Below are 15,073 nucleotides of genomic sequence, written 5' to 3'. Positions count from 1 at the left end.
ACACACACACACACACCACTATGAAGAGAGCCATAGGCACAGGGTACCTTCGGGGCCACAGTAACACTGGCCCTACCTTTTGAGGCTCAAAGCGGCGTGTTCCTTCCGCTGTCTCTTATCACCTAATAACAGCTCCTCGTTTATTTGGCAGCTCTTTAGGGAGCATCTACTCTGTCCAGGCCCTGGGTCAAGCACAGGAGACACAGCCATGCTGACATCCCAGAGCAGCTCTGGAGCACATTCTTGGTGATCAAGGAGATGTGTGTTCTTTCTAATCAACCCCTTTCCAGGCAGACCCTGGGAAGGGGTAAACCAAGCCCAGAGACAGCAGTGAGCTTGCCCAAGGCCACACCATGGGTTCTCTACCTTGTACTCTTTCCTACTAGTCCCACGCTGTTCCGAAAGGAAGCGTAATCCTGTTTAAAGCAGACCCCTTCAAGTATATAAGATGCACCATCTGCCCCCAACTGGAGGTCTAGGATTGAGTGACAAGCCATGCAGAAGGGACATTTGACTGAGGAAGACAAGGCAATGTCCCCTCCACAGAGAGCAGGTGTGCAACTCCCCCATGGCCAGAGAACTCTACCCCTCGAGTGATGTTTCAGAAATGAAGCTGCATCACCCTAGCTGAAACTATGGCTAGTCCTTGAGCACCAGCTACAGCAAAGCATCAGTCTAGCACAAATGAAGAGATGCTAAGGACATCTGTGGGGTAGGGCTGGGTACCACAGAAGATCTCTGGGACCTTTTCCCTCTGCTTAGAAGGAAGACACACTCAGGTGGAAAGGCTGCCTGTGGCTGCACACCATGGGAGCTTAGGGAGTTCCCAGGCAAGGATTCCCTTCCTTGGAAAGGCTTCCTGGAAGGGAGACTCAGCAGGCCTGGGCTGAGCCTTCGTGCCTGAGACTAAGGATGTCTTGCTACAACCAACAGACTCTTGCCAGAGTCTAGGGAACGTGCCAGAGGTTGCAGGGGAGCCAAACATTCCACTAAAACAGTGAACTAATAGCCATTTGCTGTGGTTCAACCTTATGCGTGCACTTCAATGACTGTCTGAGCAGTGGATTTGAGCCTGATGTTTGGAGAAGCTGTGGATGGTTTCTGAGCTGTAGAACAATCTAGAGGACAGAATTTTAGGACCAAGTCAAAGACTGCACTATTTTGGGTAGAGTGGCTCTCTAGCCACTAGCCCCAGAAAAAGTGAGCCTAAAACAGACAAGTATGGTGGCTGTCAGGAGGAGAAAGACTGAATAAAAATTTGTGTGTGTGTGTGTGTGTATGTGTGTGTGTGTGTAGGAAGCTAGCTGGAAGTCAGACCATGATGGCACACACCTTTCATCCCCCCACACTTGGGAGGCAGAGACAGGAGAATCTCTGTTGAGTTTGAGACCAGCCTGGTTTACAAATCGAATTCCAGGACACCCAGGGTTCTGTTACACAGGGAAACTCTGTCTTGAAAAAACAAACAAACAAACAAACAAAAAAAACCCACCAAGCATCTAGCTGGACTTGGTGAGGGAAGGAGAGACAGGATAGACAAGCTGCTCTCTTTTACTTTCCCAGGATCACAACCCTGGGATAGATGGGGAGTTTCATCTCAGGAAATAGGGCCAAGTTTGTGCACAGTATGAAGGTAACTGTTTTGCTTTGGCCTTAGCCCCTGAAAGGGATCTCATACCAAGAGAAGAAAACCCAGTAGTCATCCTTTTTTCTTCCTTGTAGGGAGCTGTTCACAAGATTTTCTCCAAGACAGCCTGCCTTTTCTGTTTCTCTAGAGGGCAGATAGAAGCTGTGGTATTTGAGAGTACAAGGAAGAATTTAGAGCCTGCTCACTGGCGTTCCCATGCTCACCCTGTAATACCCTGCACTCTACTTTTCCAGGATCTGCAGTGAGGATATTGAGTGTAGTGGGCTGACCATCCCCAAGGCTGTGCAGTACCTGTGCTCCCAGGATGAGAAGTACCAGGCCATCGGAGCCTATTACATCCAGCACACCTGCTTCCAGGATGAATCTGCCAAGCAACAGGTAACAGGTTACATACCTTCCTCGCTGGTAGGTGCTGAGTGTGCCAGCCTGGGCCCCACATTTGGAGAAGAGTGAAAGCACTGCGTAGTTGGTTCCCAGACACTGGGATAAAGAGTATTCCTGCCATTTCAAGAGCAAAGCTTCATCTTAACCTGCCGAGAATTGCCTCCTGAGTGGATTTTCCATGGGAGCATCTCCCCCACTGGCCATTGCTATATGAACGTTTCCTATATAAAATTAACAGCTGTTCACCTGATAGTGTACCAGTGACAAACCAGAATACTGATTCCCACCAAACACACAAGCTGGCACACCGATGGGTTCATTGGGCTTATTTACAATGCATAGTCGGTGACTTACAAAAGCACAAGTGACCCCAAGGGAAGTCTCATCCCAGCATAGATGCATAGATGGAGCCGCACCCCAATCTTCATCTGACCTTTCGCACTCTATATACTCTCTTACCTCCAAGACCTGCGCACCTTGGGAAGAATTGCATCTCTCTGGGATGGAGGTGTGGGAAGGAGTGGCTGGAGTCTCAAGTAAAGATTTAATGATTCTCTCCATCTCCACCTTCTAGGAACAAGCCCCAATCTTTTTTTTTTAATTTATTTATTTATTTAATGTATTTATTTCTGTGTGTGTGTGTGTGTGTGTGTGTGTGTGTGTGTGTGTCTTTATGAAGTGTTCAGAGAACAATTGTCAGGATTCAGTCCTCCTACTGTGTAAGTTCTCCTTCCTACTGTGTGCATCCTAGAGGTTGAACTCAGATCATCAGGATCTGTGACAAGCACTTCTACCCTAACCACCAACCCATTGCCCCAGCACTCAGCAAACGCAGTCTTGAGGGTCTCTTACAAGCAGTTGCTGCTTCTGCAGTGATGGTAATAATAGCTGTTCCAGTGGGAGGATTACAGTCTACAGCAGCCATGGAAGAGTCCTATGGCTCAATGACAGCCATGAGTTTCACAGACACTCGCTGCTTCAGATTCCACTAAAGGATATGACTATTCCCCAGCCCTTACCTCCTTCCCTCAGTGAAAACAGGGCTCATTTATGCTCCCCACACTGTTGCCCAGCTAGGAAAACACCTACAAGACATAACACAGCTATGTGTGCCACAAGTGGCTTCCTAGAAGCCTGGGGTGGTTTTCATCAACATTTCTACCATAAGAAAGTTTCTGTGGCACCTTGTGTGTGCCTCACCTTAGGATTCTGAAGAACATGGAAGTGCCTCTTCTCCTCTGGCCTTCACTCTGCCCCAGGAGAGGAAAAGATGGCTCCAGACAGAGGAGAGACTTGCTTAGGTCCCTAAGTAGGATAGGAAGGAGCTAGGCTCTGATTTCAGGTCTTTGGGTTTTCATGCCTGGGTCAATTACCATAGCCTCGTTGCTGTATTTGTTTGTGGTTAACTTGTGTGCTTCTGAACTGATTTGTTGTTGTTGTTGTTGTTTGAGGTTTTTTTGGTCTGAGAATCAGTTACTTTGAGCAGAGAAAAATTGTCTCTCCCTCCTCTCCTTTAAACAATCAATACGGCCTACTCTCTCGGCAGGTCTATCAGCTGGGGGGCATCTGCAAGCTGGTGGACCTCCTCCGCAGCCCCAATCAGAATGTCCAGCAGGCTGCTGCCGGAGCCCTGCGCAACCTGGTGTTCAGGAGCACCCCCAACAAGCTGGAGACCAGGAGGCAGAACGGAATCCGTGAGGCTGTCAGCCTCCTGAGGAGAAGCGGGAGCACGGAGATCCAGAAACAGCTGACTGGTAGGGTGTTACAGACGGGAAACTGGGGTGGGGAGTGGGCAAGGTGGCAGGGTGTGTCTCTAGCCTGTCCCTCGAGGCTAGGTCAAGGCACAGCTGTGTGGGTTTCACTGAGCTATGATTCAGGAACTCAGTGGCACTGGCTTCAATTGAAGTGGTGACACCCAGATGATGACCTCGGTGATGCACACCCTTCAGAAGGCATCTTCAAGGCTGGGGTGCAAGGGAAGGAGCATTGTGTCATGGGCACTGAGATTTGTAGGTGATAGAAGGGGAGCAAGGCCAATGGGTCAGGGTCAGTGGATCTCAAAGGATGGCTGTTGATACTACAGTTACCTTGTGCTCACAAAGTACATGAAGCAATCAAGGTGGGATACAGGATGGAGGAGCCACCATGAAGACCTTGAATTAGACTGGAGAAGACAAGAATGTTCAGAGTAACAAACTAATGAGAATTTCTGGACCCACTGCCATGGTTGATATTCTCTGTGTATTGTTTCAAGTGGAAAACAGAGAATGGCTTAGAACTTAAGCAGTTCTAAGTTCCAAAGAGTATGGTTAAAACCAATGACCAACCAACTGTATTTTAGGAGGCTGTGTCCATGTGAATAACTCTTACCTAGACAGAGAACTCTGAGATGTTCTAAGACCTCAGAGAACCTGCAATCTCTGAGGAGATTGCAATGGATCTGATGGGCCAAGCCTACCTGGAAGGTAGCCATTTGCCAGAGCCTAGACTCTGGGCAGTGCCACTAGAGACCTCAGGTCTTCAGAGCCTAACATGTTGAGCTGACCGTGTCTGTGTCCAGGGCTACTCTGGAACCTGTCTTCCACTGACGAGCTGAAGGAGGAGCTGGTGGCCGATGCCCTGCCTGTTCTGACTGACCGGGTCATCATTCCTTTCTCTGGCTGGTGTGATGGTAACAGCAACATGTCCCGGGAAGTAGTGGACCCTGAGGTCTTCTTCAATGCCACAGGCTGCTTGAGGTGAGAGAAGAGGGCACGTAAGGTCTTTCCGCTCAGGTCCTTCCACAGTCAGCCTCCATTTCAGCCAACATCCAGCCGCAGGAAGAAACATACCACTCAGTCTGGCCCTGCCTTCTGTGGGCTGGCTCCAGGACAAAGAGTCAGGTATTAACAATGTCTGTGAGTCTGGCTATGCCTTGCAATGCCCTGAGAGGATCTAGAGGATAGCATTGGGAATCTAAGAGTGGAAATGGCCTGCATTTGAATATCCAAACTAGTTCGACTAAAACCCCCTCCTCCACCCACAGAAAAATGTACTTCTTGTGCTATCTTGAAGAACATTTTTTTTTATATACAAAAAGTCTACTGACTGGCTGCTCGTGAGTCACCTCCCACCTGAGTGCCAAAACCATTTGCCATGTTCATTGGCATGCCGATGGTGCCTCTTGGCCCAAGGTTGTTTGAGTTCCACGGCAGGGTGTGGCAAAGCCCTGGCGGGATCTGGATAGGCTTGCTCTCAGAGCTTCAGGGTGGGTACCTACATGGAGTATGGAAACCATGGAACAAGGTCCCCTTTAGGGTCTCCCTTAGCCACAGTGGAATTTGTCCCCCAGAACTTCAGAGAACTTCCAGAGTAGGGGAGGAGTTAGTGTGCGCTTTGTGTCTCCCATTGTGCTTCTCCCAAGCAGCCTCCAGACACAGCCTCCTGAAGGCAAAGAGGCTGGGTAAATGAAAAGCCAGAGTAAGTAAGGACTTTATGGGGGCCACATGACTGTTGGGTGTGACAGAACACAAACACACACACACACACACACACACACACACACACATCCTATGCATTCACCATATACACCACCTAGGGCAGGAGGACCTACAGTGCTTGGGAATGAACACAGCTTTATAAAAGATAGCTACATCTGGACCCCAGGTTAACCCTTTGCTGAGTTCTGGTCCAGCACCTCCTCAGATCAGCTTTGCTTCCACAAAAAGCAGTAGCTTCTAACTACTGTCCCTCATGTGGCCACTAGAGGGCAGGAGCTGGGCTGCTAGATGCAGTGGAGCTCTTTCAAGTCTTGTGCCTGGGGACTACTCGACAGAACCAATTGAGTTCAGGAGGAGACCCCTTTCAGCCAGGGCCAGGCAGATGCAGCTGAATCTTTTCCTTCTTCATTTTTTCATCATTTATTCTTCTCTCCTCCCCTCTTCTTCCGGCCACAACTTTCATATTCTGCCCTGTGCTTTCTGCTGTTCTTCACTGTGCATGCCCACTGCACTCTGCCCATCCCTACCCTGCCGTCTCATCACCCCATCTGCATCCTCTTCATCCCCATTCTCTCCCACAGGAACCTGAGTTCAGCTGATGCTGGCCGCCAAACTATGCGGAACTACTCTGGGCTCATTGACTCCCTCATGGCCTATGTCCAGAACTGCGTGGCTGCCAGCCGCTGCGATGACAAGGTAAGGGTGCAGGTCCCTGGTGACACCTCTATCCCCGACCCTGTAGTCTGTGCACATAGCTACAAATCCCAAGGTCATGCTCTTAAGTCGGGGACTCTCCTAGTCCTGACATTTCTCTCCCAGAACCCATGAGTCAGGGTTACACTTCCCAGGAGCTTGTGGACTTTGTCTCAGAGACAGGACACCAACAGAGGTAGTGGAGGAGACATCTGAAACATGCAAGTGCTCTCTGCTTGGGCTCTGGGGGTCACATTGTTTTTGTGGTGCTGGGCACACAAAAGTGCTCTCGGGGGCCCCATTTCCTTCCTGAGATGAAACTTGTATCAGTACTTCCAGAAACACCATCAGAATGCCCCACCACCACCACCACCTTCTCTAGACTTTTGGATGCAGGGGCATGCGCAGATTGAAAGGCAGTTATGGAGAAAAGATAAATGGAGGCAGGGATACTTCCACCACAGCTGGGCACAGCTCAGGACACAGAAGTCTAGTCGGTCCCCACATCCAGGACACCGGGGAGATCTCTATCTCCTGCTTCTTTCACTGGAACTGATAACAGCCCCCCAAGAACAGCCTTGTCTTTAAGCAGCAGGACAATTCAATTTCCTTCCCCTGCTCTGTGCACATCTCCTTTACCCAGATAACCCCAAAGCAATAGAAGTCAGGTTTAGCCTGACCCTAACAGGGACCAAGTGCTGATCAAAGCCTAGCTCTGCCACCCCCGTGCCCTAGCCTGGTGTCTCACCAAAAGCAAATGCAGCCGTGAACCCAAATGGTGCTGTGGAGTGCTAAGGCTCTTTGTACACAGCATCTTTGATGTTGGGAGCTGAGGGGTAACCATGGGAAGAGGAGACAGCAAATAGTGACTAGATGCTTTGAAAACCAGAAGGAACTGGGACTAGAGAAGATGTTTTCAGTCTTCTGCCCCACGTGTGGTCTGAAGCAATGCAAGTGGTCACCACTGTTTGCCCTGTGTGCTATGTGCAAGGTTCCATGGTTGGTGTTTTTCATGTGCAGTTGACCCTCAGTTACCATAGACATGGGTCCAAATCCCCATGCATGCCTAAGTACACAGTCTCAAGCCCTTCTATAAAAGAAGCATATAGAGGTTATATTTGCATATAACCTATACACACTCCTTTGTGTACTTTAAATCATCTATAAGTTATTCATGAAATCTAATATAACATAAATGCCAAATAAATAGTTATTAATAATGCCAAGAAAGAAATCTCTAAGTATTCAGGAATACCTTTTTTAAAAGAATTATTTTCGATTTGTGGTTGGTTGATTCTGTGGGTGCTTACAAAACTGAGGGCCTAGTGCATAATCTACCTACTAGCCAAGAAGGGTGAGGCTAGCCCATTTTACAGTGGAGGAAACTGAGGCCCATAAAGGTGAGGCAAGTCATACAGACGCAGACAGCCAGGAAGTGACAGAGGCTGGAATCATGTCTGGTTCCCAGGATGCACCTATGAGATCTTTCCAGACTGACAGTGGTACAGACCATCTGAATACTCGGGGTAGGTGACAGGCCCAGAAGTCTGTTGGGACAGTACTCAGGCATCCTCTCCTTGCCCCCAGTCTGTGGAGAACTGCATGTGTATCCTGCATAACCTCTCCTACCGCCTGGACGCCGAGGTGCCCACTCGCTACCGCCAGCTAGAGTACAATACCCGCAATGCCTACACCGAGAAGTCCTCCACTGGCTGCTTCAGCAACAGGGGTGACAAGATGATGGTAAGTAGGGTCCACCTCCCCAGTAGCCCTCTTCTTGGACCCGGAAAACAGCCCTAAGGATGGGCCCTTGTCAAAGCCTTGTTCTTGGGAGGACACTGCAGTCCTGAAGCTGGGGCAAGGTGTGCCACCTAGAGTGCACAGGGGACCCACATAGGCTGTAGCAGCCCAGACCACCCAAGGACAAATGTTCCACGCCCCTTTCTGCAGGTCTCCATTCCTCTTACTGTGTAGTGGGGAAACCATCCTTATCTCCCCCGATCTCTGAGCATTGGGGAAGCAATAGAAAGAACTCTTACCATCCCAGGCAACGGTTCCCAGCACCTGCTGAGCCTCCAAAGAAAAATGCTGTAGACGAGAGCCAGGATCTAGAGGCTCCAGTTTAGCCTGGAGATCCCAAAGTTGCTAAAATCCTCGGCATCTTGCTGCCAGACCCTAGTGTGACCTTACGCAATTGGAGGCTCAAAGGTGAAGCTGCCCTTTTTGAGATGCTTCCCAGAGGCCATCTAGAGAACCATGGTCCATTCCCTCACTTTGGAGATTCTAGGATGCACAGAAGAAAGAGATATGGATGTGGGGGGCGGGGACAGTCTTCTCCCATACTTCCCAAAAGAACTCACAACCTGAGATTGGGGCAGAGGCAGAATGCCTGGGTATGTTATATCATCAGCCTCCTCACTGACACGCTGTCTGTCTACAGAACAATAACTATGACTGCCCACTTCCGGAGGAGGAGACCAACCCCAAGGGCAGCAGCTGGCTGTACCACTCAGATGCCATCCGCACCTACCTGAACCTCATGGGAAAGAGCAAGAAAGATGCTACCTTGGAGGCCTGTGCTGGGGCCCTGCAGAACCTGACAGCCAGCAAGGGGCTGGTGAGGAGCCCCACTCTCCCATTTCTCCAGCCTACCCTCTGCATCTCCCACCAGACTATCCTTTCCTGGGCTGAGTCTCTCAAACACATCTGGCTCTGAGTAAGCTTGGAGCTACAGGTGTGAGCATGTTGGGCCTGGGGCTGATCACCAGAGCAGTAACAGGCAAACACACTTCTGCCCTCTGAGAACATTCTGGGTAATGCCCACATTGTAATCTCTTGCCCTATGGTGCTGACCATTTGGGCTCTGCATGCAGTAGGAGACAGGGATGAGGAGTGTATTTGTCAAGAGAAATCCCCGGGCTAGAGAGATGGCTCAGCGGTTAAGAGCACTGATTACTCTTCTGAAGGTCCTGAGTTCAAATCCCAGCAACACCATGGTGACTCACGACCATCCATAATGAGATATGACACCCTCTTCTGGTGTGTCTGAAGACAGCTACAGTGTACTTACATATAATAAATAAAATACATAAAAAAATTTTAAAAGCCGGGCGTGGTGGCACACGCCTTTATTCCCAGCACTCAGGAGGCAGAGGCAGGTGGATTTCTGAGTTCGAGGCCAGCCTGGTCTACAAAGTGAGTTCCAGGACAGCCAGGGCTATACAGAGAAACCCTGTCTTGAAAAACCAAAAAAAAAAAAAGAAAGAAAGAAAGAAAGAAAGAAATTCCCATTTGATGAACTGACAGATAAATCATATTTGAGGAATGGGCAGATTCAGAGAAAGTTGTGATAGAATCAGAAGTTTAAGGACTGGATGGTGTAGGGAAAAGCCAGAGGGTATTTGGTAGATACCCAGCTGTTGTTCCCCAGATATACTTAGAACAAAAGAGACTTGGGCAGCAGTAGATATGGGTATCCTGAGGGTCAGGGTAGCTTCCCTGGTTGTAAGAAGGATGAGTCTGGAGTTTCAAAGGACCCCAAACTGGCCTATGTTAGGTCATACCAGGATGTCTGTTCGAGATCCAGATGAGCTGGCTTACTTGCGAGGGATCCCAGTCCTGCCTCCATACAGACCCAGACCCTTTTAATCCATCTTGATCTCTGGCAAGCTGTCAGTAACTGTGGACTGGATTCTGCAGAGAGTGAAGAGTTTGAAGAAGATATCCAGATTTTCTTCAATTGTCATTTGCCCTTGGCCATGTGGGTTCATATAAAGGATAGGGAGAGAGGTTTCCGAGATAGAGGAGCTGAGGGTGAGAGGGGGGCACTGCTAGTCTGGACACCAATCCTGGGCCACTATGACAAAGAGAAATGACATTCTCTCTGCCTACCCACACGAGTTTCAGATTGACCCCACCAAGCACAGGGACACACAGCGGCAGGTAAAGCCTGACCCTTCATAGTCACTTAGACCTGAGCAGTTTTGTCTCCTCCCGACCTTAAGATGAAAGAGAAAGGGCTCAGGGTTTTTGGTTGGTTGGTTGGTTGGTTGGTTTGGAGTATCTGGGGTGTTTGTTTGTTGTTTGTTTATGCTTGGGACTATCTGCCTTTCTACTCTCTCTGGTGCCTGGAGGCTAGAGAACAACTCCACCCTGGATCTTCTCTCTTAGATGTCCAATGGTATGAGTCAGTTGATTGGAATAAAGGAAAAGGGCCTGCCACAAATCGCCCGTCTCCTGCAATCTGGCAATTCAGATGTGGTGCGGTCCGGAGCCTCTCTGCTGAGCAACATGTCTCGCCACCCTGTTCTGCACAGAGTGATGGGTAAGAGCCCCTATCCTCTCCTCCATCCACACAGGACATGCACACCCGTGCTTTCTAGAGCCTTCTAGAAGGTCATCCTCAAACTATTCCTTAGTGTGAGTATTCTGAGGAGAAGTTGGCTTGAGAGAGGTGTGGGAATAGGAGGGAATTCTCACCTTATAGAGGAGTCTACAGAAATCCATCTGCATTGGAGCTCCTATGGGTCCTTGAGGGGATACCTTGCTTGCTTCCTGAGCCCATACTTCAACTCCTTTCCCTATAGGAAACCAGGTGTTCCCAGAGGTAACCAGACTCCTCACGAGCCACACCGGCAATACCAGCAACTCTGAAGATATCTTGTCCTCAGCCTGCTACACTGTGAGGAACCTGATGACCTCACAGCCTCAGATGGCCAAGCAGTACTTCTCCAACAGCATGCTCAACAATGTCTTCAACTTGTGCCGCAACACGTGGGTAGAGGAGCGACCTACCCCCCACTCCTACCCCACCCCCACCCCCCCACACACGCACAGTTCCACTTAGGGAGCAGAGAACATGTCTAAGGGAGGCAGGAGACAGGATGAGGAAGAGAGTCTAGAGGTTGAATGCTAAAGAGTTGTGGCCTCTGCCTCCAGGTCCTAGAAATGGATGGGGGGGACTTAGCTGAGGACATGTGGACTCTGGACTGTCCGAGGATCAGCAGGAGGCATAAAAGAGTCAGGGCCAATTACATGAGAGTGCTTTTCTTGCTTTGTACGGCTCTTTCTTCATCCAGGGATAGGGAACTAGCCTCAGAACTGTCTCTAGATGTGGTGGGCATGTGAGATGGTCCCATTGGCTAATGGCTCAGGCTCACTGTCCCTCTTAGAGTTCCTCTTTCATGTACTCAGGACCACCCCACATCTCTGAACCCTAAAGAGGTGGGAGGCAAGGGAAGGGTGTTCCTGTGTCACAAGGGCTCTCATCTCACAAACTCACTTCTCACCTGCGTAGTGCCTCCTCACCTAAGGCTGCAGAGGCTGCCCGGCTACTCCTGTCTGACATGTGGGCCAGCAAGGAGCTGCAGAGTGTCCTCAGGCAGGTAAGAGCATCAGCCAGCATCCACATCCTGACCACACCCTTCCCACACTTGTCCTGCACTAAAGTCCCAGCAGATTGGGAAGGGAGAGAAAGACTTGTGTACCTCACAAAGCAAGGGAAAGCTGACTCAAGGGGACAGTCAGGAGCAGATCTGAGCATCAGTGAGTGTGAGCAGGGCTCTGACAAGAAGATCTACCTTCAGGTGTCTTGCAGATGGGGGAGTGGAGGAAACGTGAGAGAGACTCAGCGTGAGAACACTTAGAGCAGTGATTCTCAACCTTCCCAGTGCTGTGACCCTTTCATACAGTTCCTCATGTTGCAGTGACCCCCAACCATAGAATTATTCTCATTGCTACGTGACTGTAATTTTGCTACTGTTATGGAGTACAATGTCAATATCTTTGGAGATAAACGTTTGCCAAAGGGGTTGTGAGCCACAGGTTGAGATAAACGTTTGCCAAAGGGGTTGTGAGCCACAGGTTGCCAACTGCTGAGTTAGAGTAAGATAGCAAGAAGTTTGGGCAAAGGGAATACCAGCCATTTTGGAGCATATTGTGTCCTAGGAAGGTTTAGGGCTTAGTTACAGAGATCTTTCCATTCCAACTCAAGAGTTTGCCCATGTGCTTTTGGGTGCTGGAGAACCACTAGGCCTGTCCTCACCCACCTGAGACCCAGAAAAGCCAACTGTGGTGGCACACAGGAGAATCTCTAGGAAACTTAGGAATTCAAAACCATCTTTGATGTCTTAGTCATTACTGCAATAAAACACCATGACCCAAAAGCAAGTTAGGGAGAAAATGCACACAGGACAGGAACCTGGAGTCAGGAGCTGAGGCGGGGGCCATGAGGGGTGTTGCTTACTGATGTACTTCCCATGGCTTACTCAGCCTGCTCTCTTATAGAACCCAGGACCACCAGCCCGGGGATGGCACCACCCACAATGGCCTGGGCCCCCCACATATCAATCACTAATTAAGAAAATGCCTTAGAGCCAGATCTTGCGCAGACATTTTCTCGGTTGAGGTTTCCTCCTTTCAGATAGCTCGAGCTTGTGTCAGCTGACATACAACTCGACAGGATGCTCGGCTATGTAGAGAGGACTTACACAAGATCCTGTCTCAAAAATGAAAATCTCTTGTTCCTTGCTTGATTTCTGCAAACACAAGTAGGAAGCTCAAATGTACAAGAGAAATTCCAAACACAATTTACTGATTCACTGATATTCGTGGCATTATGATTTCTTAATCAGGTCCCTGTCACCCAGGCATATGTACATAGTAGTCAGAGCATACTAATATGTCCAGAGTCTAGATAAACCCAAGGATGTTATCAAAAGGCTCCTGACCAGGCATCAGTCCCCACGATGCTTGTCCTGTGATGGCTAACGTGTTTGTTTCTCCCCTTGCAGCAAGGTTTCGATAGGAACATGATGGGAAACATAGCTGGGGCCAACAACCTCAGAAACTTCACCTCCCGGTTCTAAGAAGAGACTACCCAAGCAAGTTCAACTTGCAGGTGAGAACTGGCCTGCCCCATGGCAAGGGATGCTTCCAGATCACCACTACAGCCACTCGGAGGCTAGGCCTGTGCAGTTAGGGAGAAGCACCATTTGGCCTGACAGACAGTTGGGCTCTGACTAACAGGGCAAGGAGGACAGCCATGTAGAGCCCTAGCTGAGAACATGGGCTGTCCCATCACAGGACATTAGGGATATGTAATGTTTATTAACCCTGGAAGGGCTGGAAGTCTGTGGAGGCCTACTGAGGATAGCTGTACACGCCAGATGGTGCCGTTCACAGGTGGGTTACATAATATAGTAGTTATGCATCATTCTGGGTTTGGTCAGCTACAGCTTACTTCCCATCCTTATTTCTTTTAACTCTTTTTATGATTTTTTTATGTTATGAGCATCTTGCTTACACATGTATCTGTGCACCATATGTGTGCCACGTGTATTTGTAACTTCTATTTTCCTGTAATAATTGTTGTCTCTGAGGCTTACTGCCTCCATCTGCTAACCTAGGCCTAGTCCTAGAAGTTTCTATCTTCGGTTCAATCTTATCTAGACCTCGAAAGTTTTCCATCTCTGAGACTTACTGCTAAATACGCTCACCCTTTCTTTTTCTTTCTAAGTTCTGACTGGCTCAACTCAGCCATTCTGGCTCAAACTCCTCTCCAAGCTGACTGAGTCAAATCTGGTTTCTTTCAGTTTCTCCTGAATTACTCTTCTTGGCCTCACACTAACTCTAGCAATGCGTTCTGATCTTCTGGCTCCTTCTCATCCTCTGGCTCATTCTGTCTTCACCTGGGTCTAGCTTGTAATCCTCTCTGCAACAACTGTCCCAGTAAAACTGCATTCTGTCTCTGCAATAGTTTTCCTTTCCTCTCTTTTCTGGTGAGAGTTGGGTAAATCCTATTCTGTCAAAAATCTTTCTCTGATCCATCACTTTGTCTGCCACTCAGTTAGATAACACTTTCAATCATAGGTGTTTCCTTCCTCAAGCTAACTTTACCTTCATTGCTTTGGGTTAAAGGTATTTACTAAGGGCGTACCTGTACTCCAGCCAGAGGGATTAAAGGTGTGTGCTAAGGCTGAGCCACACCACAACAAGAAACAACTTTTTCAGTAAATAACACAATCTCGGGATTCACAGTGTAACTAAATATTTTGCAACAGCCATGTGACCAAAGAGACCAGAAGAGATCATCAAATCCTCTAGACCTGGAGTTACAAATAGTTGTGAGCCACCACATGTGTGCTAGGAATCAAACTCTAGTCTGCTGGAAGAACAGCACATGCACTTAACCACTAAGCCATCTCTCTAGCCCCTCCATCCTTCTTGAAACCCATTCTCATTCTGTATATGCTTAGTGTGGACAAGCTTTGTCTCCAAGTGATGCTTCTAGAGACAGGAAACTCAAAGCCAACACTCAGTCAAAGCTTTGCAGGCTGAGCATTCACTAGAATTGATTGGGATACTGGCCTTCTGTCTTAGCAATTCTGCTTTGATAGCCCTTAAGTGAAGTACAGAAAGATTTATCTTTAAATGGGTATCCAAAAGGGCTTCTCATATAGATAAGCCAAGAACCACAGTTAAGTATTGAAGCAGACGCCTTTGAGAAGGTGTGGGTGAGAAGCAGCTTGCAGTATGGGTCAGATCTTCTGGTGTGGCAATGTCTCACTACCTGTAACTCTGCATGTTGTGGTTGTTGGGGACTTAACCTGCATCCTAACACATTCCAGGCAAATACTCTACCACTGACTTCTAACCCCTACCCTCCTTTGTTTATATTTATATTTCAGGTAGGGTCCTCCTGTCTCCCAGGCTAGTCTTAAACTTGCTTTGTAATCTAGGTTGGTGTCTTAGTTAGGGTTTTACTGCTGTGAACAGACACCATGACCAAGGCAAGTCCTATAAAAAACAACATTTAATTGGGGCTGGCTTACAGGTTCAGAGGTTCAGTCCATTATCATCAAAGAGGGAG

At 48.7% G+C, this 15,073-nt stretch overlaps 1 protein-coding gene across 1 annotated transcript in view; it reads left to right on the top strand.

Annotated features, from left to right (window-relative positions):
- Window positions 1-15,073, top strand: part of Pkp1 (plakophilin 1) — a 47,801-nt gene that overhangs the window by 30,046 nt on the left and 2,682 nt on the right. Inside the window, exons 4-13 of the mRNA XM_021168142.2 lie at window positions 1,882-2,026; window positions 3,579-3,786; window positions 4,593-4,770; window positions 6,093-6,207; window positions 7,792-7,947; window positions 8,645-8,821; window positions 10,375-10,528; window positions 10,791-10,977; window positions 11,501-11,588; window positions 12,996-13,102. Of these exons, the coding sequence (XP_021023801.1) occupies window positions 1,882-2,026; window positions 3,579-3,786; window positions 4,593-4,770; window positions 6,093-6,207; window positions 7,792-7,947; window positions 8,645-8,821; window positions 10,375-10,528; window positions 10,791-10,977; window positions 11,501-11,588; window positions 12,996-13,070 (1,483 nt within the window). The 3' untranslated portion in view covers window positions 13,071-13,102. The remainder of the gene's footprint in view (window positions 1-1,881; window positions 2,027-3,578; window positions 3,787-4,592; window positions 4,771-6,092; window positions 6,208-7,791; window positions 7,948-8,644; window positions 8,822-10,374; window positions 10,529-10,790; window positions 10,978-11,500; window positions 11,589-12,995; window positions 13,103-15,073) is intronic.

This window comes from Mus caroli, chromosome 1 (genome assembly GCF_900094665.2).
Source record: "Mus caroli chromosome 1, CAROLI_EIJ_v1.1, whole genome shotgun sequence".
Classification (NCBI taxonomy): Eukaryota; Metazoa; Chordata; class Mammalia; order Rodentia; family Muridae; genus Mus; species Mus caroli.
Note: the sequence above shows the minus strand (reverse complement) of the source record. Positions and strands in the feature narration are given on the sequence as shown.